This window comes from Daldinia caldariorum (genome assembly GCF_022478825.1).
Source record: "Daldinia caldariorum strain CBS 122874 unplaced genomic scaffold F4812scaffold_28, whole genome shotgun sequence".
NCBI lineage: Eukaryota > Fungi > Ascomycota > Sordariomycetes > Xylariales > Hypoxylaceae > Daldinia > Daldinia caldariorum.
In genome coordinates, this window is record NW_025953064.1 from 131,453 (window position 1) to 157,127 (window position 25,675).

General features: G+C 47.1%; 8 protein-coding genes across 8 annotated transcripts; 3 read left to right on the forward strand and 5 right to left on the reverse strand.

The window, feature by feature from the left end:
* Nucleotides 1–4,392: 4,392 nt before the first annotated feature.
* F4812DRAFT_447295 (6-phosphogluconate dehydrogenase C-terminal domain-like protein) lies at nt 4,393–6,517 on the reverse strand. The gene has a single exon (XM_047935727.1). The coding sequence runs from the start codon at nt 6,405–6,407 to the stop codon at nt 4,800–4,802; it is 1,608 nt and encodes a 535-aa protein (XP_047785625.1). The 5' UTR covers nt 6,408–6,517; the 3' UTR covers nt 4,393–4,799.
* Nucleotides 6,518–6,907: 390 nt separating this feature from the next.
* On the reverse strand, nt 6,908–8,198 carry F4812DRAFT_447297 (uncharacterized protein). The gene is made up of 4 exons (XM_047935728.1): nt 7,949–8,198; nt 7,594–7,893; nt 7,380–7,540; nt 6,908–7,327 (listed from the first exon to the last, which is right to left on the reverse strand). The coding sequence occupies exons 1-4, from the start codon at nt 8,093–8,095 to the stop codon at nt 7,264–7,266; spliced, it is 672 nt and encodes a 223-aa protein (XP_047785626.1). The 5' UTR covers nt 8,096–8,198; the 3' UTR covers nt 6,908–7,263.
* Nucleotides 8,199–9,795: 1,597 nt separating this feature from the next.
* F4812DRAFT_447304 (uncharacterized protein) lies at nt 9,796–11,818 on the forward strand. The gene is made up of 3 exons (XM_047935729.1): nt 9,796–10,610; nt 10,685–10,960; nt 11,017–11,818. Exons 1-3 carry the CDS (start codon nt 10,428–10,430, stop codon nt 11,386–11,388), a joined length of 831 nt encoding a protein of 276 aa, XP_047785627.1. The 5' UTR covers nt 9,796–10,427; the 3' UTR covers nt 11,389–11,818.
* A 382-nt stretch (nt 11,819–12,200) lies between these two features.
* Nucleotides 12,201–12,903, reverse strand: F4812DRAFT_453643 (uncharacterized protein; the record flags this gene model as incomplete). Its single annotated transcript, XM_047936513.1, has 2 exons — nt 12,201–12,272; nt 12,391–12,903. 2 exons carry the CDS (start codon nt 12,901–12,903, stop codon nt 12,201–12,203), a joined length of 585 nt encoding a protein of 194 aa, XP_047785628.1.
* A 2,367-nt stretch (nt 12,904–15,270) lies between these two features.
* On the forward strand, nt 15,271–16,296 carry F4812DRAFT_463851 (uncharacterized protein; the record flags this gene model as incomplete). Its single annotated transcript, XM_047938276.1, has 2 exons — nt 15,271–15,654; nt 15,754–16,296. 2 exons carry the CDS (start codon nt 15,271–15,273, stop codon nt 16,294–16,296), a joined length of 927 nt encoding a protein of 308 aa, XP_047785629.1.
* A 414-nt stretch (nt 16,297–16,710) lies between these two features.
* On the reverse strand, nt 16,711–18,809 carry F4812DRAFT_251188 (60S ribosomal protein L7). Its single transcript, XM_047930726.1, has 4 exons — nt 18,679–18,809; nt 17,988–18,099; nt 17,638–17,804; nt 16,711–17,585 (listed from the first exon to the last, which is right to left on the reverse strand). Exons 1-4 carry the CDS (start codon nt 18,690–18,692, stop codon nt 17,126–17,128), a joined length of 753 nt encoding a protein of 250 aa, XP_047785630.1. The 5' UTR covers nt 18,693–18,809; the 3' UTR covers nt 16,711–17,125.
* Nucleotides 18,810–19,031: 222 nt separating this feature from the next.
* Nucleotides 19,032–20,281, forward strand: F4812DRAFT_447317 (40S ribosomal protein S14-like protein). Its single transcript, XM_047935730.1, has 3 exons — nt 19,032–19,254; nt 19,393–19,465; nt 19,695–20,281. The coding sequence occupies exons 1-3, from the start codon at nt 19,188–19,190 to the stop codon at nt 20,005–20,007; spliced, it is 453 nt and encodes a 150-aa protein (XP_047785631.1). The 5' UTR covers nt 19,032–19,187; the 3' UTR covers nt 20,008–20,281.
* Nucleotides 20,282–20,324: 43 nt separating this feature from the next.
* On the reverse strand, nt 20,325–24,431 carry F4812DRAFT_447319 (SNF2 family N-terminal domain-containing protein). Its single transcript, XM_047935731.1, has one exon. It carries the CDS (start codon nt 24,094–24,096, stop codon nt 20,566–20,568), a length of 3,531 nt encoding a protein of 1,176 aa, XP_047785632.1. The 5' UTR covers nt 24,097–24,431; the 3' UTR covers nt 20,325–20,565.
* Nucleotides 24,432–25,675: the final 1,244 nt, after the last annotated feature.

Consider the following 25,675-nt stretch of genomic DNA (forward strand, 5'->3'; position numbering starts at 1 on the left):
ATCTCCTCATAAAGACGTCTTTATTGTTTGATTGGATGGTGATCTGCTCGCGGCTCTGAGCGAGTGTCTAGGTAGCTTAGGTACCTGTCATGGAGATGCTTCACGATAAACTTCATCTTCGATTGAATAGTCCGTCTAGAAATTATTCAATTGTGCTCGTGAGGCCAGATAGGACGTTGAATGACAATGTTTGGTGTATCCGCTCCAATCTAAATAACCAATCGGAGATTTCCATTTGACATCGCCATATGCAAGACACCAATATCGTGTTGCAATGCTTAGATCTGAGTGTCTGTGGTTATCGCGATGAGGCCCTTGTAGACCTAGCTTGATTGAAATCTCCGAGTTCAAAATACCCACAACGCAGACGTAGCATAGCAAGTAACATAGAGCATTGTTTTTCGAAATTAGGAGACATCTGAAACTTCAATTTGCACGCTTCTCAACTCCTATAGGGGCCTTGTCGTTCTCAACTGCATGTTAAACTAGCTCATCGAGATGAATATTTCGTAAGAAGCAGAAATTCCGAATTTAAAAAAAGCTTCTGGGCAATAGGAAATATACCGCGTTAACATAGATCCTTGCTTTAGCGGATCGAAGCGCACAGGCTCTTACCGGGCCTAAGCACTTGCTATGTAAGAGGTAGCTAAAGTAGCGTCAGTGTAAAGACATAAGTCTCTTTAGCATTTGAACCCCAATTCGGGTGTACACGCCGACTTCCCTCGGAACGCGATCGCTAACTATGTAGCTTGTGCGCGTGTGCGTCCAATGGTGGTCAGCGGGCAACCTAAGAGCTGGCGCAGCATTTTACAGCGTTCGCTCAGCGAGGAATTCGGGCGTTGGAGAAGAATGGTACGATACCATGGCAGGGCTAGCCCCTTGGACAAACTTGTTCGCTAGTGCTCGTCGGGCTGAAAGAGCGACAGGCCCTGTCTAACTCTTGAGGCCTAACGAACGAAAAGGGTGATGGTGCGCGAGGTAAGACGAGGCCTAGGGTCTACCTGTCTACCTGTCTACCTGCCTAGCCTAGGGACTTCTCAGTACCTATTCGTACTTGTACTTATTCGTAGCGAAGAGTCCTAGGCAGGTGGGAAGAACGGTGCCAGGGGATGGGGGATATAATACGCATGTTAAGTCCTCGACCCTGTCGTCGATAACCTATATCGATCTCGTATTAATGAAACCTCCGCGCCTCACCAAAGGACACTCTATCCAGGTTCAACGGCCCGCAGGCGGATCAGCTCGCCCAGCTCCACGAAATATTCACGAAACCTTGTTTCTTTAACAGCTTGTAAGGAATGAGGAGATTCTTGGCGGCTTTGGAGGTTGTCAGTCGTAGGAGAATGGGTGTCTTCTGCAGCTGCTACTTGACAGATACGCATTTCCGGGTTTATGCGACACCATGCGGTGAACGCCGGGTTCGGGTCGACCCCCATTGTCAGACATTACCAAACAGGTTTGATTGATGAGGTAGAAGTCTGGGTGCGTGAGCAGAAAACAAATGGGAATCAGGTTTGGACTCCTTGCCGGACCACAACTTCTACCGGGACATCAGTTCCACACCGGAGTAAATAGAGTACTTCCATCACATAACAGCATCGGGGATAACCTGCCGAATTCGACAAATCCTGTGGGTCTCTCTCCTATTGGGGGCTTTTGGCCGTATGTGAGGACGTACCTAACCTAGCGTCATGCGACGATTACATTAGGTTAGGTTAGGTAGCAGGTAGGTAGGTACAGAGTAACAATGATAGGGGTGTTAATTTTTTTTGTTATTGCGAAGTTTGGACTAACTTGTTCAAGAATGATATGGAGTTGTAGTGGTATAGACCTTGTAAACGAGATCGATGCGAAGGTGATATGAAGATGTGAAAAGAAAGTGTTACTTTAGCAGACGGAAGGTAGATAAGTAGGTAGTTCTTTTTAGCGTAATTAACGTTTACCTAATGGTTAAACCTTATGGACTTTTAGGTTCTTTCCTTATAGGTACCTTACCTCCCTACGTGACTACCTCCTAACGTAACGTGAGTCTAATATAAATAAGTTACATCCAAGTATTGTCGATTAGGTATATGTGCTTAGGTACCTATTCATACCTCCCTATATCTTAGTAGCTACCTTACCTATAGTGATAAGTTGTAGTGACTTAATACAGTGATTGTTGGGTTTAGCTATAGACATTCGAATCTTATTCAAGGCTATGAGAAATTCAACACTCATCACTAGTGATAGACTAAATTGCTTAAATGATAATCATATTCTAAGCAGATTAAATAAACTCTCTACGGGTAGGTACCGCTTATTGATAACCCACATATAACGTTAAGGACAAACGTCACAATACCAAATAATAAGTCATCTGAATGATCCATATATGCTATTCGTTTGACGAACAGAAAGTGTCAAGGTCTCACAATTAGCTTCTCAATCCTTGATGAGGACGGTTATAGCCTAGTTTAAGCCTCATGTACTTTACTATCTCTTGTGCTTGTAACTAGGAATTATTAGAATTCAAATGGTGGATTTAAACTTTAGACACTTGTATTAGCTTTATGTACGTAGGTATTTATTGTTTTACCATGGGAGCCTCGTTTAAGCATATGAGGAACTGTCAGAGGATATACTAGTTAAAATAGGAGTTCACTGGCTACATAAAGGGTAACCAACTCCTCCATAAGAAAATAGAGGGCCAGACGATGTTAGATTATCAATATACTGCTCCGAAACTCACTCCGTACACGACATCCATTAAGGGTGTAAACCCCAAACTGACAAAAGCCGTTACGAATATGTAGGGAAGTACTATTTTATGAATAAACTAGCTGAGTGTGGATTCACTTCACAATATACTAACATGTATCAGACCCTCGTAAAGGTTTTAACCTAAGATCCTGAAGAGTATAATTTTCCCGGATTACTTCATTAGGAGACGAGCTGTCGAGCCAAACCTACATGGTAGGTATAGGCATTTTCGAGAAGCCTTAGAACCATCCAGTAGTTAAGCACATAGAGTACTAACCTAAGTTATCTAGGTTTTTTAGGAGCAATAAGCAATACCGAATATTGGGGTTTTAATGAGATATTATGAATGGTAATACTACTCAGGTCAGATAGACTGTAATAGCAATTGTGCTATTAAGAAATACACTTTTGACTCAGCGGTGTGTCTTTGACAGATATCTACCTAGAACAATGGTATTTCCAGTACGTAGCCCTAAGAGTTCCCATAGCACCGAGAAAGGCCACACTCGAGCGCGTGGGTAATAGATACGATATCCGTCAGGATCCCAGATGGGATGTTTAAGGTAAAGGGTAATTACATCCCGTCTCTGGTTCCTAAGGCTACTTATCTATACTCCTTGCTTTACCGCGTGAAAATATTTCACTATTTCGAAGCCCTATCCTTGTGTAGAAGATACTATGTGCAAGCATTGAATAGTAGTGGTAAGTATTCTAGGCAATATATTTGAGGCGAAGGGTGCTTGCAGTCCATATTATACTCACTGCCCTTCGCTTACCTCCGTAAAACTAGACAATCTTAGAATAGATCTATGTACGCAAATGAACAATATATTAAGCCAGCACCACTTTCATCAAGGGCTAACGAGCAAAGAAGTAATAATGCTATGCTGAGGAGCGGATACAAACTATAATAGAGTAAGTGTTTAAAGCGAATAGTTAGATAGGTGGAAGTATAATATGGTGTGAAAAGGCTACTATATGTCATTCGAAGCTTTAATTTTACTTACCTCTAGGTACTTGTATACCCTTTTACGTTTGAAGCTTTGTTGGCAATAAAGCTAGGTATTTTCACAAGGTGGAACTAAGAACCGCAGAAACGCTCCCGTTGCTCCCCTAAGAACTCCTAAACCTGCATGACGCTTTGCCGGGCGTACTGTTTCCAAAGACTTACTTGCATTAGGTAGTGTTGACAAGACCAATCGTAATGCTAGAAAGGTGTAATAGTTCAGAAGATAGCTGTCAAGCCGCTACACTATTAAAAGGTAGATCGATGTCAACTCGAGGGGTTGACGATGCTATCTTCGCCTATAAGGACCGTACCGCGACAAGAGGCTCGTTTTAGTGTCCAAGTTTAGGTTCGTGGATCGCCAACTGCCATAAAAATAAACTGGGAAGTCATGGTCAGGGATATGGGGATATGCGGGTGTAGCAAGAGTATATGCTGGGCCCTGGCTAGTATGAGGCTCTGCTGTCTATAGAAAGGGTAGCTAGCTCCCTCGAGGGAGGTTAGAAGGCTAGACGTTACTAGACCTCTACAATAGACTGCATACTATGCCCTGACACTCACTCTGTATATGTCATCTATCACCGAGTATACCTGACAGTGACATTGACTGCTGTTATCACTAGCTACCTTCTTAGAGAAAATGCGGCTGAGACGTAATATATGAGTTATGTAATAGACAAAGGGAAATGAAACTATCTTGTCATTTGTCACTATTACTATTGGACTACCTGGCTCTTGGAAACCGATCTGTTCTTGAAACACGTAACATACTACCTAATGTATACGGCAAACAGGTAAAAGTTAATCCTAGAAACTAAGTCGGAACCAGGATTTGAAATATGATTGATTTCCGCAGTTGATGAAGCGCACTGAAAGTACTTCTCCGCCCTAAGACCTCTTCACCCTAAGTACACCTTAGGTGCCTGGTTCATTACCTGTGGTACACCCCCTTTTAGAAAGAATACATCGAATACCTATAACCTTAACTAACAATAAGATAACTTCATAGGTATCAGGTATAATACCTCGGCACACACCTAGGTAGCTTTAACTAACCTCGAAGCTCCCTAACCAACTCATCTCTCGTCCGCACTGCGCCATCTACAACAAGCGAGATCAACTTCTCGTTCACCGGCAGTCCGCTCCCGTCGCCGAGATACCGCGCCGTCTCCACGAGCCAGCCGTTGAAGTCCTCGATCTCGGTCTTCTTCCCGGCCCGCACGTCCTGGAGCATCGAGCTCGTGTTCGCCGCTACCTTTTCGCCGACGCTGTGGAGCATCGTCCGCAGCCGCGCGGGGGAGAACCTTTCCAGGAGCTCTCCTCGTGTCTTCGCGAGGCTTCCTTTCGCAGCCCCCGTTCCTTCTATCACACTACCCGTCTCATCCTCGTCCTGTGAAAGTATCCCTTCGCTACTCGGATGCGCTACGAGCGCTCTTAGCGTGCGACTCGCCTCGTCCACCAACATTTCGACAACATCCTTCAAACCATCCCCTCGCTCTTCGAAGAGTTCCCCGTTCTTGCACCGCAGCACCGCAGTCAGAGGATTGATCACTGAATTAACCACCAGCTTCTCCAGCTGCGCCACCCACAACTCGCGCGTCGCGACCTTTCGGCCGTTCAACCTGGGCGCTCTGACGATCTGTTCGACCAGGTAGTTACGACTACTACTAGCATTTCTATCTTTATCTTCCTCGCTAGTACTACTGCTACTACTAATACCACTACTGCCCTTGTCATCCCGGCCGTCCCCACTACCACGACCACTATGACGGACCCCCGGCACCATTACGGGTCCCACGAGCACGTCCGCAGGTGACGCATGGACGCTGCGGAAAGGTCCGAGCGACGTGACGCCATGGGTCGTCACGCACGCGAGCCATTGCGGGCCGCGGCGCATTTCTTCTTCTTCTTCTCCATTACTACTAGTAGTCGTAGTAGTAATTCCCCCAAACCGCGCCGCGACGTACGCTTCCCCCAGCGGCGGCCAGAGCTTACACATGCCGTTCTGCGCGAACGCGACGGTCGACGCGCCGCCGAGGTAGCGCCTCACGCGATCGACCTGCGGGATCGCGTCTGGGGCCTTGGTCGCCACGATTAGGTTCCTGACGCCACTTCCCGAGCCCGGTTCCCTGACGGGACCGTGCGTCGGCTGGGCGTCGGTCCACCACTCGACGCGGAACGTGGGGTTTCTTTCTACTACTTCCCTCTTACCATCGTCGCCGCGGCGCACCAGCTCGATACCCGGATGCGCTTTCCACTGCTCTAGGAGCTCCCTCCGGTGGACAACCAGAGTAATCGGTGGTGGTGGTGATGGTGGCGGCTGCGCGTCGTTATTCTTCGCGAGGAAGATCGCGTACAGACGCCCGATGTTGCCGACGCCCAGGATGTATATCCGGCGACGCTCGTCATCCGAGGTGTTATTTATTATTACTGTCTCGCTCTGGCTTGCTTCGGGCGAATTACGGGCGTAACTCTGCTCGCCATCAGGTAAGTTTGCGAGGCGCCAAGCGTATAATCTCGGCGCCTCGGACTTGTCCTCCACAACCTGTCGCAGCCACGCTGCTGGTATCCGTCGCGACTCGGTAGAAGACGAGGACGACACCATACGTAAAGAGCTTTTACACCAGCCGGCCTTGATGAACTTTTGGAAGCTGTTCATGGTCCATCGGAAAAATCGGATGCGACTTTATGATACCTTAGGTACCTAGGTAGGTTACTCTCGTAGCCTTGCAAGGTTAAAGAGCTTTTCCCGGGATATTACGATGTACCGTATTGAGTCTAGATGCGGATCTGCTATTCCCTTTTAAGATACAAATAGGCTTTACGAGAATCATTGCTGACGAGAGACCAATTAAAAAAGTCAATTGGATGCTAGGATATGTTAGGATATACAGGGGTATACCCCAACCATCGATCCATCGTTTTGATTTGATAGAGCTTGTGAAACATTAGCGTCTCAGAGGAACTAACATTGGACCTAAACCACCCTTGGATTCTGCTGGCTTAGGCAAGTACCTAATGTAAAGCTAAAAGATATGAGATTACCTATCACGTACGGCACACTTTTTGGTTAGTCGCATATACTATGTACTATGCACGTACTATCAGGTTACCAGGGCTTAAGTAGGTGGATATCATGATCGTGGGATCGTGGGAACGTGGGAACTAAAAATTAACATACACGCATCGTTATCGCTAGCAACTAACAGGTACCTACCTAGGTACCTACCTAATCTAAGTACACTTGCTGTCTAAGTATTGAAACCAATGTTGCGCCGCAAGACCATCCATATCCTACTTATAATAGGACAAATCCGATGCATCAGGCATAAAACCACCAAACATCGCTGAGTAATCATATCAGACAGTCCTGTAACGATAATTTCTTCCTAGACCACTGTGCCTCGGTTACTGCGTCCATTTCTGAAGGTTAGTCAGAGTCCTCCTCCATTGCTTCGGGGTCTAGTTCTTGGGTAAATGCCTGTTCTTCCTCCATAGCCGGAAGGAGTGGTGCCCTACGTCTTAGAGATACGGCAAACCTCAGGTTCTCTGGAGATTGATTGAAGAGAATGATTTCGGCTGATAGAAGAATATTAGCCTTTGTACTACGAACTTAACATGCTCGACATACCCGAAATATTCAACATGTTCAACATGTTCAACGTGCTCGGCATGCTCGACATGATTGATCTGATCTTCTTGACCCTCAGCAGTGGACACACTTTCCCGTGAACGGTCCCACGCGCTTTGACATGAACCTTCAGAGGATGACCCGTTACTGTATGCCAATGACTAACGCCAAGGTTAGCAATATACAGTCGAAAGTAAGAGAAGAAAAATTATACCCAAGGTACAGCCCTCAAGCCAATGTTCCTCACCCTGTCTGGGTGGATAATTGGCCTACACGAATAACGATGGAAGCCGAAGCCAATTGCTGCAGTCGCCGGTATATCACCATTCACAATACCATCTAGACTTAGATAAGATTTTTCTTCGTATCGCGGGCGGCATTGTTGACAGCACACGTAACGGCATCCTTTAGCCGCAGTAGAAACCCAGGATGGTGACACTGCTGTGTGGTCCAAATGAAGGGATCCCGGCGGAGTGTTCCCGGGGCATGATGCTGCCTGCGCAACCTTACGAACCTATTTCATGTGTCAGAGCACAGATTGTCCTGGCATGACCGCAAATTAAACATACGTTGTCCCTCTGTGAAGTGATGGTAAGAAGCTGGCCAGCATTGTAGGTTTCAGTCTCTTCCCTTGACATTTCCCCGACTTCACCACCCTTTTGTGCTGTACTTCGAGGACTTTCAGGCGGAATCTTCAACTTCCTAACAAATTCCATGCCAAGGCGGTCAAAAAACACCTGGAAGAAGCTGGTCAGCCATAATACGTGCCATAGATATCGAAATAAAGGGCGAATCTACCTGGCGTCTCTTTAATATGGCGTCTTCGATGATAAGTTCTCGATCTTGGGTGCATATCCAGAGCCATCCCTACTGGCCCGTCTTACCGCACCGAGTACAGTGTAAAGTGGGATCGAAAATGCGAGTCATGGTCATATGTCTACATTTATCAGAGAGTCGGCTCCGAAGACGTTGGGAAAGAGGTAGATATTGCGTAGTTGGGGTTGAAAAAGTTGTCTGCCGCGGTGATACCTGGGACTTCTGAGCCCGTTGAGCTTTCCGAGCCTCTGTAGCCCCTTGGCTCGGCTCCTGCGATTTCCTCTTCATGGTCTGAGTACTGGACCGTGTAGATATATCGAAAGAAAGATGTCGAAAGAAACACACGAATTGTTGAATGTGCTTACAACAACAGCGCGGGTCAAAACAGCCAAGATTCTTTTCCCCTCACTATCTATCAGTGCTGACGAAATGCTATTGACAGGAGAGATACGTTATTGTGTTCCGAAAAGCAATAGTAAATGGACGAAAGCAGAAAAAAAGGAAATTGATCTTCAAAAAAAGTTCAGTATGAAGGTACTTTGTAGTCAAAACTGAAAATGAATATTAATGACTTGAGGCCCGCGATGTGAATTTGGGGATACACACATGACGGGGATGGGGGAGACAAGGTTGCTTGAGGAAAACCACACTACTTTAGGTGCTACTTTAATAGGTACCTGGTAGTGATGAAATAATTACGAATGTTTATTCCGATTGCTAAGTTTCGACTGGGTGCGTACGGACCCTCCCAGGTGCCCAGATAGAGGTAGGTACGGTAGCTGCTAGGCTGCTAGTCAGGTACAATACAATACAATAACAATACTTATATGCGTAATCCGATGTAGCTACCAGATAATGTGGGTAAGGTTTACGTACCTAGGTACCTAAGTCCTGCCTTTAGAAATTAGATCAAGTATCCAGATATAAAGACATATAATATCCTTACTACTATCAAGTGACAGGTTACATCTTGAAGCTATTCCCAACGATGTTGTCAGATCCGAAGTTTCCTTTTGGCTCGAGGGTTGTGCCGCGTGGTTAAACCCTATTTTACGGTATCACCCGTCATGTAATACCATGCTTTTTTTTTTTTTTTTTTAAGTTATTCCCCTCCCCCCCTTACCTATATGAGGTGGATTAGTGGCGTGATAGGCGCTGTAATCGCACTTGATAGCTCTCCATATGTTATTGTCTTGCTAGGTAATTAGAGGATATCCTCCAAAGTGTGCACGTAAAGGGAATTCGGGTCATAGTGACTTTTTTGGTGGTTCCTACTCTTGCTGCGCACCCAAAAAAGGAAGATACATGTGCATCCTTAATTGAAGCAGTGCCTACCTAGGTTAGGTAGGTACCTAGGTAGCTAGACCGTGGGCGAACGAAGGTACCCGTCTAATCGGACCAATAAGGATCAGGGCACGTTCAAGGTCAAGATAGATCGAGCCCGAGTGTTTTGCGGATTTTGTGGGTTTTGTGGATCGCAGCTGTCGTGCAGTAAGGCCCCCCCCCCCTGGTTCCTCCTTGGTTCAAGGTTGCTAAAAAAGCAAGGGACCCACCGGGGTGTGGTCATCTCCTGGTCGCGACTTACGAGCAAATGAGAGCCATTAACAGGGAAATATGGACAAGAGTGGGCGAATGAAAGTGCGAAAGGCAGAAGGTACCTGGCAAGGTTCAGCATAAGTTTAGCATAGTTCAGCAGGTGCTGGCGGCCCCAGACTGGCAAGACTTGGACCCAGACCTGGACATTGCCCGACCTGTTGTGTCCAACCTTGTCCAACCTCATCCTCACCAACCTCCTCCACAATCTTCCACTTTCACATTCTGCCACCAAATCTAAATCTGCCACCACTATTACTCGTCCACTGTCCATCTTCCAAATCCGACCGATACGGATGAGCTTCTAAAGACCCGCAATCCCCTCCCGGTGACTTTGCCTTCATCGAGGAATGCTAGCTATCGTTTCTTCTATTTGCGAGAATATTCTTCTGCTTTACTAGATTACGCGAAAGCCTGCAATTCACGTCCGAAATCCGAAATAATCGTACCGAGGTTCCCCGTCAGCTCAAGGTAAACAAATCAATTGACACCAGCACAGTCGAGAGTACCCGCCGCCCACCTTCGAACATCATTCTTTCCCCGACCGCACTTTTCATTACTGACAAGAATTCTTACTTAGAATTTTTCGAACTTAGACCATTTGCTATCGATTAAAAAAATTAAAAAAATTAGGCGATCATGTCGCTCAAGATCGAGAAAGACACGATCCGCCATGCGACCGAGACTGTGCCCGGCGCCCTCACGCACATCCCTCGTGATGGTCCTTTACCTGGCACGACCGGCAAACATCCCATCGCTGAAGCGATCGGTACCGCGATCACTGGAGGTAAACGAAACGCCGGCACGAGGGGTTATTTGATGGTATGTCGTTTTTCTTAATAATTAACTGCGAGACCCGCCCAGTCGCAACCGAGCTGACCTCGGCTTTTCCTTAGGCCTACATCAATCAACTAGAGAAAAATCCGCTACGGACTAAGATGCTCACAGCCGGCACCCTCGCTGGTCTACAAGAGCTTCTCGCGTCATGGCTAGCTAGAGACCGCAACAAGCACGGACACTATTTCACGGGCCGTGTGCCAAAGATGGCGGCGTACGGCGCCCTGGTCAGCGCACCCCTAGGTCACTTCCTGATCTGGTGTCTTCAGAAGACCTTCAAGGGCCGCACGAGTCTCCGTGCCAAGATTCTCCAGATTCTTATCAGCAACCTTATAGTACGTTCCCCAGACCGCTCTAAATTAACTGCATAACTGACGTGCATCAACTAAAGGTTGCTCCAATTCAAAACGTGGTCTACCTTGTCGCTATGGCTCTCATTGCCGGCGCCCGAACCTATCACCAGGTTCGAGCGACGGTACGCGTCAGCTTCATGAAAGTTATGAAGGTATCCTGGATCAGCTCGCCGCTGTGTCTTGCTTTCGCACAGGCTTTCCTACCTGAAGCCGCCTGGGTTCCCTTCTTTAACGTGGTCGCTTTCACCATCGGCACATATATTAACACCATGACTAAGAAGAAGCGTCTTGCTGCTCTGCGTAAGAAGCATTTTGGCGACGGACGATCGGGCTCCGTGGCAGGCGGACGACCCGAGTCGGATTATCCTCCTCCTCCCTCCTCAATCGGTGGACCTAACCCACCATACTAACTTGTGAATGAATTATCGGAATTAGGGGACTTGGACTGGGGGGTTATTGTATAAGATGGAATGTGGGAAAATCTGTAGGTATTTTTTGAGGATGCCCTGGGGCTGCTGGCTTACTCGACTTTTGATATCGAGGATGTTTTTTCACATGACGTTCGTATACAATTGTAACGAGGGAAAATTAGGGAAGGCTTTGGGGTTTATATCTTGGGACGATCCGTGATGTGTTCAGGAGTATCCGCGCTTTTTTTCTTTATATAACTTTGCTTTCGTACTGCTGTTTGAAGTACTAAAATATTTCCTCGAGTAGCTCATAAAACAGAATAAAACATTGGAAACATGGCCCTCTGTCGTCTTTGTCGCCAAGGTGAAGATTGCACGAGCTTGTAGTTGTGTATTACTACTACTACTACTACTACTACTACTACTACTATTACTACTACTATGAAAGGTACCTGATACCCACAAGGCACTTGTAAATAAGAAATAAACCTCTAGCGGACGTTGATGTTCAATATTTATTTTCTCCAAGTGATTACCTATCAGGTACCTATATTTTCCTCAAGTACCAACTAGACACGGTGGTGGAGTAAACGTGAAATCTCAGGTAGGTAGTAATTTGATTAGGCATATCCAGAGTTCAATGAATTCGGATTGAATATATCTTGATAAGCCACTTCACCATGTCTACCTGGTTGGCACTCGAGGACACATCTACCTAAGGTACTGTATCTATATATCCATATATTAACTAGCTCTCCTCAGGGCAATTTGTCCCTTTTTTGCTTAATTTTGCCGTAGACACAGGGTGGCACTTAAGCGGTAAAGTCGATACAGCTCTCGTAGGTCTGTCTCGCTCCCTTGCCGTACCACCACCATTGGATAACCTATTATCATACACACACACACACACCGTGTTAGCCGTTATCCTGTAGGGATTATTCTGTCTATACCACGCCGTAGTCCTTCCTACGGGGTGAATTTGTTAAAGGAAGGTAAACTTACGCAAGAGCCGGCGGTAGCGCACTTGGAGCCAAGGTCCTCGGGGATAGTAACGTCAAACTTGGTCTGGTTGGCGGGGGTCTGGTGGGCGTAGAACTGGCGCTCGTCGGCGTAGCCCGAGGGCCAGCTGAGCAAGGGTTTGCCGATGATTGTGTCGGTCTTGGTATCAACGATGGAGACGTTGGCGGAGCCGACGTGCGGGATGGTGAGCTGGACCTCGATGGAGACCTTCTGGCCGGGCTTATAGGCCTGAACGTTTGCCGCGTTGTCGGCGTACTGCAGGCCGCGGCACAACCAGAGGTTGCAGAGCTCGCCGTGGTAGCCCGTATCCTTAGCCGCGAGCTCAGGGAGCCCTTCGACGTGCGAGGTCAGGTCGCCCTTGATGTTGGCGACGACGGAGGACCCGCACGCCGCGGCGGATGCATCGCCTGGGCCGCGGGGGGTGGGCTTCGTGATGAGGCCGTGACCCGAGACGGTGGCGGCAAGGGCGGCGAGAGAGAGGAGTTGCGAGTACATTTTGCCGGTGCGACTAGTGGCTAGAGGAAGGTGAAGAGTAAAAATGCTAATCGCAAGAGAGATGTTATGCTATCGAGGAGCTTGCATCTCTACCACGATATCGAAACCGGCGGGGCGTAGGAACTCTTTTGTAGTCCCTCCGTCTCAACCCCTAATTCCAAATAGCTCCGCCCTAAACCCTGCCTCTGGTAGGAAATTCAATCAAAGAGATTCAACATCCAGGGTTGTTTCTTCGCTCGGCAGGCAATATATTCGAAGAGGCGGGTCCTATTCGTGGGGGGGGACGATTATCTAGGTAGAATGCTGCTGGGAACCTGGAAGGCCATATAGCCGGCAAAATAAAGGACGTCGTCGTAGTGGATCGCGGGTAAAAAGGGAGATATGCGAACTCGAACTCGAGCGGCTAGAAGTCCCCAATTCATATCACGCCCGCGGTACGCAGGCCGCGCCCCGTCGAAGTATCTGTCCCTGCATACCTAGGTAGGCAACGAGCTTTCTCCCGCGGAACGACCTGTTTCCGGCGGGAGCGATCGACGCTAGAGGGTCAATAACACCATATACATTCCTGGTGTCTTAGCTGGGCGCGGTTGATAACGATGTTTCTGATGAGCTTGTTCCTCACTAGCACGTAATCACCGACAGCAAACGCCGAGAAACTCTAATCCATCTTCTACTGCTGGGCGTGGGATGAGTTATATTCAGGGCTATCAGCGTCGGAGTAGAGATTGACAATATCCCACGGTGGGATACCTGATTAAGAGATAATTGATTAAGGGTCCCGTCCCGCCGCGAGGAATAGGGGTCTTTCTTATTTTGGGACACTAAAATGAGCGTCAATATATTGCTTGATGATGTATGTGTATCCTTCACCTCAATCCGGAGGGTCCCTCTTCTCTTGGGTACACATCGGCATCGGTGCCAATACCTATTATTTCACATGAGGGTTGAAATTTGCTAACTCATCTCCAATCCCCATCGGGGATAAGTTGGAGAACGTCTTGTTCATCCGTATCGTCTTCACGTTTGTCATCAATAAACAGTACAATTATTATGAGTCTTTCAACTTCGACACCTCAACCATGATGAAGTCAGAACATGGGTAGTCTTAGAGATTGAAGGAGTGATTGAAGGAGTAAAGAGAAAGGTTTAGTAGAGGTACCTAGGTAGATAGTCACCTAAATTTGTAGGTAATGAGTGTATAATATCCCTTCTCAATGCATAAGTTACTTATAGTCTCTTAACCGTATTCTCATGTACTCAAAGTGAACCTTCCGTAATCACTTCCACTAATAACTCTATCGACTTACTATTAGACTATCCCTTTAGGACCCAAACATGGGTCCGGCTACTAGCGTAACTTTTTGACCAGGAAAGCAATCTCGCTACTAAGCTATTGTCCCCTTGTATGTATCTTTTTTAAACATAGCGTGTTTAAACACGTTTGTACTTAATTCTAGACATTTTTAAGTATTCGGGTTTTAATCGTAAGTGAGTAGGTTTTGACGATATTGTAGTATTACGTTTAAGTGATTTATAATATAGGTAATGTAATGCTTTATAATATTAGGGAATAATAAAATGCGTGGCATAAGATAAACGATTAAATAATGTATTAACTTTACGATTAAATAATGTACTAGTTTTATAATATTTAATATAATAGCTAGCTTTAATGTACTAGTTTTTGGTGGTTGTGTGACATCGACACGTAAGCACCTTATCGGGGATAAGGTGCCTTATTGCCGATACTGGAGGAAGGAGCAGTGTACCCACTATTACTGTATAAAAGGACATTACACTGCTAACTAGCCTCAGATAGATTCTTCCTTCTTTAAACATCATTAATACACCAATCTCACTCCCATTGTTATTGTTTTACTTGTTTATTATTTTTACCATACGTACGTACTTACTAACAGTTTTATAATATTTAATATAATAATTAACTTTAATGAAAATATTAATATTTAAATTATATTTATTAAAAAGTTAATATAAAATAACTTTAACAGCGTTATTTATTTAATTATTTATAAGCATGTAATTTAATATATTAACTAAATAAGGTCTTATATTAATTTAGTGGAAATGTGTTTAAACGTTAAATTTTAATACATTAAGGCTAGCTACTTAGCAATATGCTACTGTATACTAATCCTGGACCCATGTTTGGGTCCTAAGGAGATAATTACCGTTCCTGCATTTACAATCGGGATTACATAATTGGCTGTTCCCATTACTCCATTTTTTTCGTCCGAGCTTTATTAAAATCGACCCTTGACATCATCCCACTTAAAAAAAAATGTCTTGCTTAGAAACGCTCGCATCTTTCTCAGATTTCGAAGTCCCCCCCCCCTCCCCCCCAAAATGCCGCCTCCGCTTGCTGTACGCTGCACGCACGGGTCCTCGACCTCGATCGCAAAATCATTCGTGCGCCTACTATGCGCATCATCGTCGTCGTCATCATCGCCTATAAGCGGTAGTAGCAACTCTTCTATCCTCGAAGTGCTGCTGCCGCCGCCGCGGACCCGATCTTTCCACCTTGCCGCACGGGACATCCGTAGCCGAGCGCGAAATCCCCGGACCCGGAATGGCGGAAACCTCATAACGCACGAGAAGTATGCGACCGCCACCGCTCCAAGGCATTTCAGTACCACGGCGCCGTGGCGCAAGACCCTGGTCGTACATAACCCGCAGAAAGATGAAGAGGGGAATGTCATGATGCTAGAAATCACGCCCCGCGCAGCCAACGTGAGTCTTATCTTTCTTTCCTGTCTTCAACCTCCCCTCCCCCTCGAGAAACAAATCGGCTAATTAAAAACCCCTTCTCCTCTCCCTTTCCAAAAATAGAAACTCTCCCAAATCATGACCAAAGACAAGAACCCCAACTTAGCCCTGCGCATCTCCGTCGAATCCGGCGGCTGCCACGGGTTCCAATACCTCATGTCCCTAACCACTCTCCCGCCTTCCCTCGCCGGAAGCCCCGCCTCAGCCGGGACATCATCATCGCACGATACCCCCGATCCCGTCGAAGAGGAAACCGCCGCGGAAGTCGCCCCGTCGACGACGACCAGCGCCGTGCCGTTGGAGCCCGGCATCGGCGAGGACGACACCATATTCGCCTTCGCGCAAGACGACTCCCCTCCCGCGGAGCCGAAGCCGGCCCCTTCCACCGTCACGGAACTCAAGGACCACCTGGTAGCGCGCTTCGCCACCCCGCGGCCCATCCCCAGCTCCCCCAAGATCGTCCTCGACGCCCCGAGCCTGGAGCTGCTCAAGGGCAGCAAGGTGGACTACACCATGGAGCTGATCGGCAGCCAGTTCAAGATCGTGGACAACCCGCTCGCCACCAGCAGCTGCGGCTGCGGCACCAGCTTCGACATCAAGATGTAATAGATAGATAGATTACTTACCTAGGTACCTAACCTAAGTTTAGGTTACCTTTCATTCATCCTGTTTCCCTTGCCTTAGGTACGTACGTTCGTCGGTTAACAGGTATATACGTACGTACCTAACGTATCTAACCTAATACGCAACCTAATGTAGTATATTTTTACATTAGGTACTTTTTGGGGGTTGGCGAGGAGGATCTTTTGTGTATATCCATCCTATTTGCTACCTTAGGTACCATTAGTAGTAGTTTCAAGGTTCACGCAAGTTATTTCGAGGTGGCATCTTGCGTTGATTGGAAGCTAGTACTTTGTATTTAGATATTCTACCACTTTGGTACCTAACCTAACCTATATACATTGCGAGGTTAATACCACGGGATGCGAACGTAGAATTAGGCACCTAAACATTAATTGTATATTCTGGAATCCCAACTCCTTTGCGAATGACGAGGTGCTTATAACGCAAGGCACTGATGGTACAAATGAACATACCAATATCATGAACAACTTGGACTACTATTAATTCATACTTCTAGCGTGTTTCCTATGAGCCCATGCCATTAACTCTACAACAATTCGATATCGATGACTTGGTATGAATTCAGAACTATTAGACCCGAGAACGCATGATGGCATTGACCTAGCGAGGCCTCACAATAACACAATTATTCACAATCAGACAGAGAGGGACAGATGAAAGTATGGGGTTGCCATGATCATAAAATCTCAATTCACTTATTGATAGCATCCGAAGCTTTTATGAACGCCGTGAACCATGCTCAAAAGCAAACCCCTAAATACCAGACCCATTTAACCATTGACCCGTAAATTTAGTTCATCTGTCGGATGAGGTTGTTGATCTTGTCCTCACGGTTACCAAGGTCACCACCCTCGATGAAGTGCTTGAACTTGCGCGTTCGGAAGCCACCGTTGGGGTTGCTGAGCTTGAAGGGCCATAGGAAGTTGGAGGCCTGCTTGAAGTTGGGGCCGACAGTGTAGATCTCGTGGACGAGATCCTCAATGCAGACAATGCCGTACTGGCCAAGGTTCTCCTCGATGATGGAGTTGTCGGTGATAGGGATGCGCTGCTTGTTGATCTTTCCGTATCCGCGCTTGTAGATGAGCTCCTTGACGCTCTTGAGGTTGGGGTAACCGTAGGCAACCCACGGCTCGACGATCTTGATCATCTCAGCGGTAGCCTTGGTGACACGGACGAAGACACCGTTGTTGATCTGAAGGAGACGGAGGAGCTGGAGGATCTTGCGGGGCTTAGGGGCGATCTTGTTGATACTGCTCGTTTGTCAGCGAATATCTAAGTTCAGCTATTCTAGAATAAACATACCCCTTGATTCGGACAATGAAGATCAGCTTGCCCTCAGGAGGGACGTAGAAGCTGCCCTCCTGCTTGGCGAGGCGGTTGAGACGGATCTTCTCACGCTCGGCATCGCGGTACTCCTTGACGTACTTCTCGGCACGCTTGAAGATGACAGCGCGCTTCTCCTTGTTGAGCTATAGAGCATTGTCAGCTCGTTATCCATGTAGGTAGAAGCATATAACAAAGCGTGTATTGGTTTGTCGATCAGACCCGAAAGATGGTTATTTTGCAACAGCATCGACCTTGTCTAGTTGCAAGTGGTTTTATGCATCACGTCGCTAATTTTTTTTAATAATCAATAGGAATTAATAACTGACTTTCTTGCGCTGCTCAAGCTCGGTGGACTTCTCAGCGCGAGCCTTCTCCTGGCTCTTGCGCTTCTTGAGAAGGGTCTCGGGAACGAGGACCTGGTCCTTGGTGGGAACGGTACTGTAATGAAATCAGATTAGTACGTAGTCCACAATCACACATTAAATGTATGAATAGAGCGCCGGTTGGAGAATTGCCGACTGCACGCGACATTCTCAGCGGTAGCTAACTCGGTGGGAAGTTTTTAATCGGTGAGATGCTTAAGCCTGCACAATCTCCTTGTTAAGGACTGCGGCCATGATCAAAGCATTCCCTCTCATCCGACAACACCTCAAACTTAAAGCTCGAGAGATATGCTCGCTCTATACCAGCTAGATTGACAGCAATTTCTTGACCGTCTGCTGATAGTGAAAGCGGCAGATGAATTTGAGAGAGAAGGACTAGGCCCTTCATCTCCAACACCCCGGAACGACATCTCTCAGTATCCAAGCCGTGTTTCAAGCATGAAAAACTGAGGGAGAAGTCTAGGAAAGATCAAGCTGGTATGCGATGCCTTCTTCACACCATTTCCAGGCGTTTAGGGAAAACAACGGCAAACTCAGCCGAGAAGACCACGACAATCTGCAAAAATCCATAGGACCGGATTTCGATTCGCTCTTTTCAAGAAAAGAGCAAGAAATTTAGGGAGGTATATCATACGTAGAAGCAGCCATTGTTGTCGAATTGGGCGATGGCCGTTTGGTCGTGGGTTTGTCGACTCGGGGGATTTGGGAATGAGAAAAAGGAACGGGAAATTTTTCGAGAAAAAAAAAAGGCACAAAGACAATTTGGTAAAGTTTTAGTGCGGGACTCTGCCTAAGTGGTGCGACCAAAAAGGGTATAGGCGGGGGTTGGTCAGAGCTTTGCCCGGCCTGCCCAGCTTGCATTGGTGTGCGTTGTAACTAAGTATCACGGCCCCAAGCGAAAAATGGAAAGGCGTTAGGGTTAATCCACTTTTTAATTCATTCTGCCGTCTCCCACCGCCGAACTTTCTGCGCTTCTCTTCGCCCACCCCACAAATAAACACACCTTCAATTATTGTGAAAGATCGATTTCATTTCTATCGAGGAAGAAAAAAAATCCCCCGCGGTCAACCTTTTACTTCATCCAACCGTCAACACCCCCTCCCTTGAAGTCCTACCCTAAGACATCAAAAAAGATCATTCACAATGCCCCCCAAGAAGGCTCCCCGTCCCGCTCAGGAGAACATCTCCCTTGGACCTCAGGTCCGTGAAGGTGAGTTTTGACGCATTCCATCCGCTTGAGGGAAAATAAAGAAGAAAAAACGAAGAAAAAAAAAAAGAAAAAAGAAGAAGAAAAAAAGGAGGCGGTGATCGTGTTTTCTTCTCTTTGCTAACCCCGCGCTCAAAACAGGCGAGCTCGTCTTTGGCGTTGCCCGTATCTTCGCCTCTTTCAACGACACCTTCGTCCACGTCACCGATCTCAGGTTCGTCTAAGCAAGCAAGCAATATTTCTTCCCGAGAAATCGAGGTTTTTGTTTGGGGATGGTGGTATAAGCGAATGAGGAGGAACGAAGATTTCCACGCCCTTCTCTCGCTACACACACACATACCCAATGTGACCTCTACATACATATATTTTTGACTTTTTTGGAAAAAAAAAAAATCTTCGCGTGTAATGGTTCAAAATTAGGCTAACATCCTGGGTGATTCCAGTGGCCGCGAAACCATCACCCGAGTGACGGGCGGCATGAAGGTCAAGGCCGACCGCGACGAGTCGTCCCCCTACGCCGCCATGTTGGCCGCCCAGGACGTCGCGGCCCGCTGCAAGGAGCTCGGCATCAACGCCCTGCACATCAAGATCCGCGCCACCGGCGGCAACGGCACCAAGACCCCCGGCCCCGGCGCCCAGTCCGCCCTCCGCGCCCTTGCCCGCTCCGGCATGAAGATCGGCCGCATCGAGGACGTCACCCCCACCCCCTCCGACAGCACCCGCAGAAAGGGCGGTCGCCGTGGTCGTCGTCTGTGATCGCGTCATATCCTTCACCTCTTTTTTCATCATCAACCGGCTACTGCTGCTGGTTTTGGTGGGCGATCCGGAGGCAGCAATGATGGGCGGAATCAAGGGTTGGCACGAGGGCTTCTTCATCTCTGTGGCGTTGACAATTACGAGGAGAACGGCGTGCGTCTAGAAAGGAACAAGACATGCCTGGTCTCCATGATACTTAGGGTAGCTTTGCTTATTGTCACATGATGCCTTTTGGCACGGCTATAGAAATGAGAAAACGTTGATCCAACAAGAATCCTGGGTATCCATCTTGTCACATTTTTAAATGCTTCGCGAAGTGACTTGAGGATTTCGATTAAACTAAATTTTTCACGCTTATTCAAAGCAGTTATTGGTGAGCTGTAAAAGTATATGCGTGCAATACAGATGGCCATCGAAAACACCCGTACGTACTATGCTAGAGAATATAGACCGTGCCGCAGCGCCTTGCTAAACCAAACTCATGAGGACCTGCCCTTTAAACCCTTCATGTAAAACAAACCCATCCTTATTATCGGCAATTACGTCAACGTCGATCAATCAGTATCCCGGTTTGAGGCCCCAGATGCCCCTCATAGTCGACCCCCTTTTTTCCATATGAGCGACCCTGTCCAGGGCGGTCTTGAAGTCGCCCGACTGCTTCTTGGTAATGCAGAACTGATTGAAATGATCGACTAGTAACTTCGTAGGAACCTTGCCTCCGTGGGCCTTGATGAATTCCGGTATCATCTTCGCGAAATCTCTAGTCCCCAAGTTTGTACCTCTGGCTGGTGTGGGAGTCGCTGATCCTGAGCGAGAAGAACTGCCTGCGGGTGAGCTCAGGCCTTGCCTATCGGCCAACCCAGCTAAGATGCTAGCCGAACCGGGGCCGCCACGACCCCTGCGGATATTAGATGGTCTACCGGCCTCGCCAACTTCGCCGGTCCAAGTAACGGTGCCGATCGGCACTGACTGCGTTTGCTCACCTGCCCGTCGAAGGGACGCAGCCGCTTGAGCTGCCACACGATCTGCCTCTTGTTGAAGTAGTCTTGGATCTGCTCTCAGTTGTTTCTTACCATTGACGATTTTATCATGTTCAAGCGCCGAATGTACGCCGGATCGGGCGAAAAGACCTTCCATAATCCGGTCTTCCTCCGTCGGGGGCCGCTTTGTATCAGGGTCGGGCTCGTAGTCCTCGAGGCCGGCTACACCTTCTATAGTATGAAGATCGCGGTCATCTTCTTCCTCACTGGCTGGTTTGCCTGGTATCTGGGTCGACTCGACTGTCTCAACCGATTTCTGACTCGGGCCATCTTTGGTTGAAGTATTACTGAATTTGACCTCTGAGCCTTGAAATAGTTTTCCTGTTTCTGTCACCTTATCTCCAGATGAACCTAGCGTGAAAAGGTCATGCAGGTCTTGAAGCTGGAAAGTAGTACGTTGCTTTGGGTCCTTTAATACCTTGTTGCTTAAGAACTGCTTAAAAATCTGACGATGGTACATCTTCTCCTCGATCGTACCCGCGGTCATGAGTCGATAGATGGTAACTTCTTTCTTCTGACCGAGACGCCATGCTCGTTCCCGAGCCTGAACGTCGGTGGAAGGATTCCAATCAGGATCAAAGATGATAACTCGATTTGCACCAGTCAAATTCACTCCTAAACCACCGACCTTTGTCGTTAGTAGAAACAGGTCTATTTCCGGGTTATTGTTGAATTGGTCAACGAGGCTCTGTCTATCTTTAATGGCCGTGCCACCGTCCATCCGCAGGTACTTTATGTAGCCAAGACGCTTAACGAAAGCCTCAAGGATATCGAGCATTTGAATGCCTTGACTAAACAGAAGAGTCTTATGTCCAAACCGCTTCCACATCTGGAGAAGGGCTTCCACAATTTGCATCTTGCCTGACTTTTTAGCGGCTCCCCATTCATATCCCTCTTTCGTCTTCAATCTAGGGTCGACGAGGTCAGGGTGGTTGCAAATCTTTCGGAGAACATCAATCCCATAGAGTGAGTTCCTTGATCCGACAAGAATAGCACCCATCTCCTTAGACTGGAGGAAGAACTCGTAGGCGTCGCGCTGCGGCCTTGTGAGGTTACAAAAAAGGACCTGTTCCTTCTTCTTCGGGAGATCTGCTGCAACATCGACCTTCAATCGTTGAAGCAGAAACGGGCTTATGGTGTCCTTCAGGATTTCGGCGCACTTCTGAGCTGTCATGATCTGGAGGTTTGTTGCATTGGCATAACCTCCTAATCGTATAGGGATTTCGAATTGGTTGCGGAAGTCAACAAGGGTTCCTAATCGCATTGGGAATATGAAATCAAACAATGACCACAATTCCATAAGATTATTTTGCATCGGTGTACCAGAAAGGATGACTCTATTCGGCGTTCGCAACTCTTTGCAATATACTGTGACCGCGCTGTTCGGATTCCTGATCTTATGACCTTCATCTAACACTGCGTAGCTCCATTCGATAGGGGTTAGGATTTGTCCGTATGTTTGCAGGCCAGCATAGGTAGTGACTAGGACGTGGCCGTGTTTAACCACCCGATTAACGATCTTCTTGGCTGCTTGGTTAACTCTCTTATTTTCTCTTTCATCCCACATTTCTTCTTCGTCCTCTATTCTACCCTCGGCTCTCATATTGAGCATGCCACTACCAGAGGAATGGAGGATTGACACGCGGAGAGGAGGCCACCAGCGATGAAATTCGTTTACCCATTGTCTCAAGACAGTTGCAGGCGCCACAACGATGACCGGTTTATCAAGCCGCTTACTATGATGTAGAGTGGCGACAAACGAGATGAGTTGGATAGTCTTCCCAAGACCCATCTCATCACCAACAATACCTCCTACTTTTTGATGATAAAGCTCAGCTAGCCATTTTACTCCGGTCTTCTGATAGTCAAATAGGGCCGGGTAGATGTCACCTGGCAACGTTAAGTCATTTTCGAAGGGATGGTCGTTATGGTCTGGGGAAGGTTTGAACCACTCCTCCTCATCTCCGCTGTCCGGTTCATCATGGCCTTCGTTTCTTCGTTCTTGTCGTCTCCTGCGTCGGGCTCTGCTACGCCTATCCACCCAATCTGCAAGCCGAGCCTGGTAACTAGCTTCATTCCCATCATCGATCTTGCTGAGGTCTACCTTAGTATCGTCCTTTACTATCTTCTTAGATTTTTTACGGGGTCGTTCAAGCTCAGAGTCTTCCGACTCTTTGTCAATAATAGAATCGGGATCGAGCGCATCGGAAGAAGCGTGCGGTGCAAATTCATCTGATGACGCATCACTCTTCACTCTTCGCTTCTTTCGTGGGCGGAGCGAGAACTCGCTTTCCGCCGCTGTTGTAGTTAGATTAGGCGCTTCCTCAAATCCAGGCGCGCGTAGATTTTGGTGAGATTGTGGCTCATAGCTATCTTGCTCCGCCAACTGTTCTGCTGCCGCCTCATCCTCTGCATCAATCAAAGCGTCCGCCAACTCTCCCTCGACTCCTTGAGGTCGCGGTCCTCCAAAATTCGCAAATGGCGTGATCTTTCCAGTACGAATCAAGAATTCACGATGGGTCTCGTTGGGTAACTTCTTGTTCCCGCCTTGGACATGTTCGGCATGTTCACTATCCTGATGTCGTCCTTCAATGCGAGCACGGAGATCTGCTATATCTTTATTTGCTATTTCAATGTCTGCGTCTATCTGGGCAACTTTCTCTCGTATGGTCTGCTTTAGTTGAGGTCTACCGATTGCTTTGCGAAACTGTTCCTCTTGCGTCTTCTTCTGAGCATTGAGCTTCTGGATACTCGCTTGTACTTTCTCTATACGTTTTTCGTCTCGCTTATCTTCGGCATCGATCAGGGCAAGATTCGCCTTGTAGGTAATGTCTCTCTCAAGGTCGTCTTGATCGCGCACGCCCGCCGTGAGGTTCTTCAGAGCGGAATCCTCGTCTGTGATGTCGATACTATCATTATCTTGGCTAGGATCGATGGTGGAAGCATCCTGTGCTATCGTAGTTATCTGCTCGTTAACTGACCCCTCGGACTGCCGAGCGTTATCCGGCTCTACCTTCGAGCTATCCTCATTACTGGAATTTGACATCATGGTGCAGTATGGCAAAACGGGATATCCATGAAACTAGATGTAATTTTGAGGAAATGGGCCACGTGAAAGCGTTGATCGATGCCGGTATGGAAGAACAAAGAAAGGGAATTCGTGCGTCTAGGGAGATGAGAAGGCGTATAAGAACTTGTATTGCCTAGCAGGTAACAACTTTAAAAGACAAAGGGTCTAGAGATCAATGCGCATGGTATGGTAAAAAAAAAAAAAAAAGAGAAAAAAAATAAGGTTAGGTAAGGCGAAATAGGCCCAGGCGAAGTTAAAAACTAAGATAATGAATTGAAGCTCTTTGGTAGAAAGGCAACTATGTAGCTTCGAACTGTGAATGACGCAAGTACCATTAAATTACCTAGCCCGGCAGCCCGGGTGAGTCAATAAATTAGCGTCAGAAGCTATCGCGTCTTATCGATAGAAAATAGCAGCTTTATTGCCTGCCACTATGTGTACCTAGGTACCTAAGGTATGTACTATAGGTAGTAAATAGAAAAACTATGCTGAACTTCCAATTAAGAAGTACCTACAAATAGGTAACCTCATTCACACCAGTAAATATATCTCCAATATTAGACATATATTTACAGACGTGATTGCTCTCGGCTAATCTGAATATAAATATGGTAGATTTAACATCGGCAGATGGAGAGAATACCCGATAGGATTTACAGTACTATGTAAAGCAACTTACCTAAAGCTAGGGCATGATTCGGTCTTGTAATAGGTAAATTGCTTGATGAATTCAAGGGACCGGGAAAGTTGCAGGCAGCTACCTACCTCCTACAGCTACATTACAAGTTACAGTTTCCCAAGGTGGATCATACGAAAACCCTTAAATACGCGTTGAGCCAATGGGGAATGGGGATTAGTTAGGTGCTAATGTCCCTAGGGCTGCTAGCTTTATTCCGAGAATAGCTTATTTTTAGGTTAGGTAGCGTGCCTCTTACCTAGGAGCTTTTAGGTACCTACCCAAGGCACATATTTATGTACATCCCTTAACTTGTTCATCTACGATAGGTATCCCCAGCTCAACTCTTCGTCAAACAAAACATACAATATATCAGTCCCGGCTATCTCGGCCGTAGTAATTTATAGAAAACAACGGACCGAATCATCTGTTTCTAGTGTCAGTTCAATATGATGCTACCTCGCCTTTACCGATTTCATCACCTTCTCCTCCTGCTAATGATGATACCTAACTAATGCGGTCAGAACTATAACATGGCATATAGTCACTTAATGCTGACCAAAACTTCGTCTTTTGGAGATAGGCACAGACCTACGAAGATCTGCATGGTATTGGTATAGTTGGAGGTATGGTAGAGAAGCATCCGCCTTTCCGCAAATGCAGTAGACAACAGGCATCACACATAGCAGCCTTGAATTACTACCTAGCTAAGGTAAGGTACCTAGGTACTGAGCATGGTAAGAAAGGCCCAAATCAGACACTTCCGTTTAATATAAAAGAACATGTCGGTACTCGTGCATAGCCTATTCAGAAAGCAACCTTGAGTGCGCTTTTCTATCACGGGGGAGCTCAAATGCAGATGTGACGAAGTTGAATCGATCT

Bases quoted from the DNA above. Each gene is read 5' to 3' on its own strand.
- F4812DRAFT_447295 (XM_047935727.1), bottom strand. From the start codon at position 6,407: ATGAACAGCTTCCAAAAGTTCATCAAGGCCGGCTGGTGTAAAAGCTCT.
- F4812DRAFT_447297 (XM_047935728.1), bottom strand. From the start codon at position 8,095: ATGGAATTTGTTAGGAAGTTGAAGATTCCGCCTGAAAGTCCTCGAAGT. The intron at 7,894-7,948 runs GTATGTTTAATT...CACATGAAATAG, and splicing joins TCACTTCACAGAGGGACAAC to GTTCGTAAGGTTGCGCAGGC. The intron at 7,541-7,593 runs GTATAATTTTTC...CCTTGGCGTTAG, and splicing joins GCTTGAGGGCTGTACCTTGG to TCATTGGCATACAGTAACGG.
- F4812DRAFT_447304 (XM_047935729.1), top strand. From the start codon at position 10,428: ATGTCGCTCAAGATCGAGAAAGACACGATCCGCCATGCGACCGAGACT. The intron at 10,611-10,684 runs GTATGTCGTTTT...GCTTTTCCTTAG, and splicing joins GCACGAGGGGTTATTTGATG to GCCTACATCAATCAACTAGA. The intron at 10,961-11,016 runs GTACGTTCCCCA...CATCAACTAAAG, and splicing joins TTCTTATCAGCAACCTTATA to GTTGCTCCAATTCAAAACGT.
- F4812DRAFT_251188 (XM_047930726.1), bottom strand. The intron at 17,805-17,987 runs GTCAGTTATTAA...AATGCTCTATAG, and splicing joins AGCTTGAGCAGCGCAAGAAA to CTCAACAAGGAGAAGCGCGC. The intron at 17,586-17,637 runs GTATGTTTATTC...ACAAACGAGCAG, and splicing joins TTCATTGTCCGAATCAAGGG to TATCAACAAGATCGCCCCTA.
- F4812DRAFT_447317 (XM_047935730.1), top strand. From the start codon at position 19,188: ATGCCCCCCAAGAAGGCTCCCCGTCCCGCTCAGGAGAACATCTCCCTT. The intron at 19,255-19,392 runs GTGAGTTTTGAC...CGCTCAAAACAG, and splicing joins TGGACCTCAGGTCCGTGAAG to GCGAGCTCGTCTTTGGCGTT. The intron at 19,466-19,694 runs GTTCGTCTAAGC...GGGTGATTCCAG, and splicing joins GTCCACGTCACCGATCTCAG to TGGCCGCGAAACCATCACCC.
- F4812DRAFT_447319 (XM_047935731.1), bottom strand. From the start codon at position 24,096: ATGATGTCAAATTCCAGTAATGAGGATAGCTCGAAGGTAGAGCCGGAT.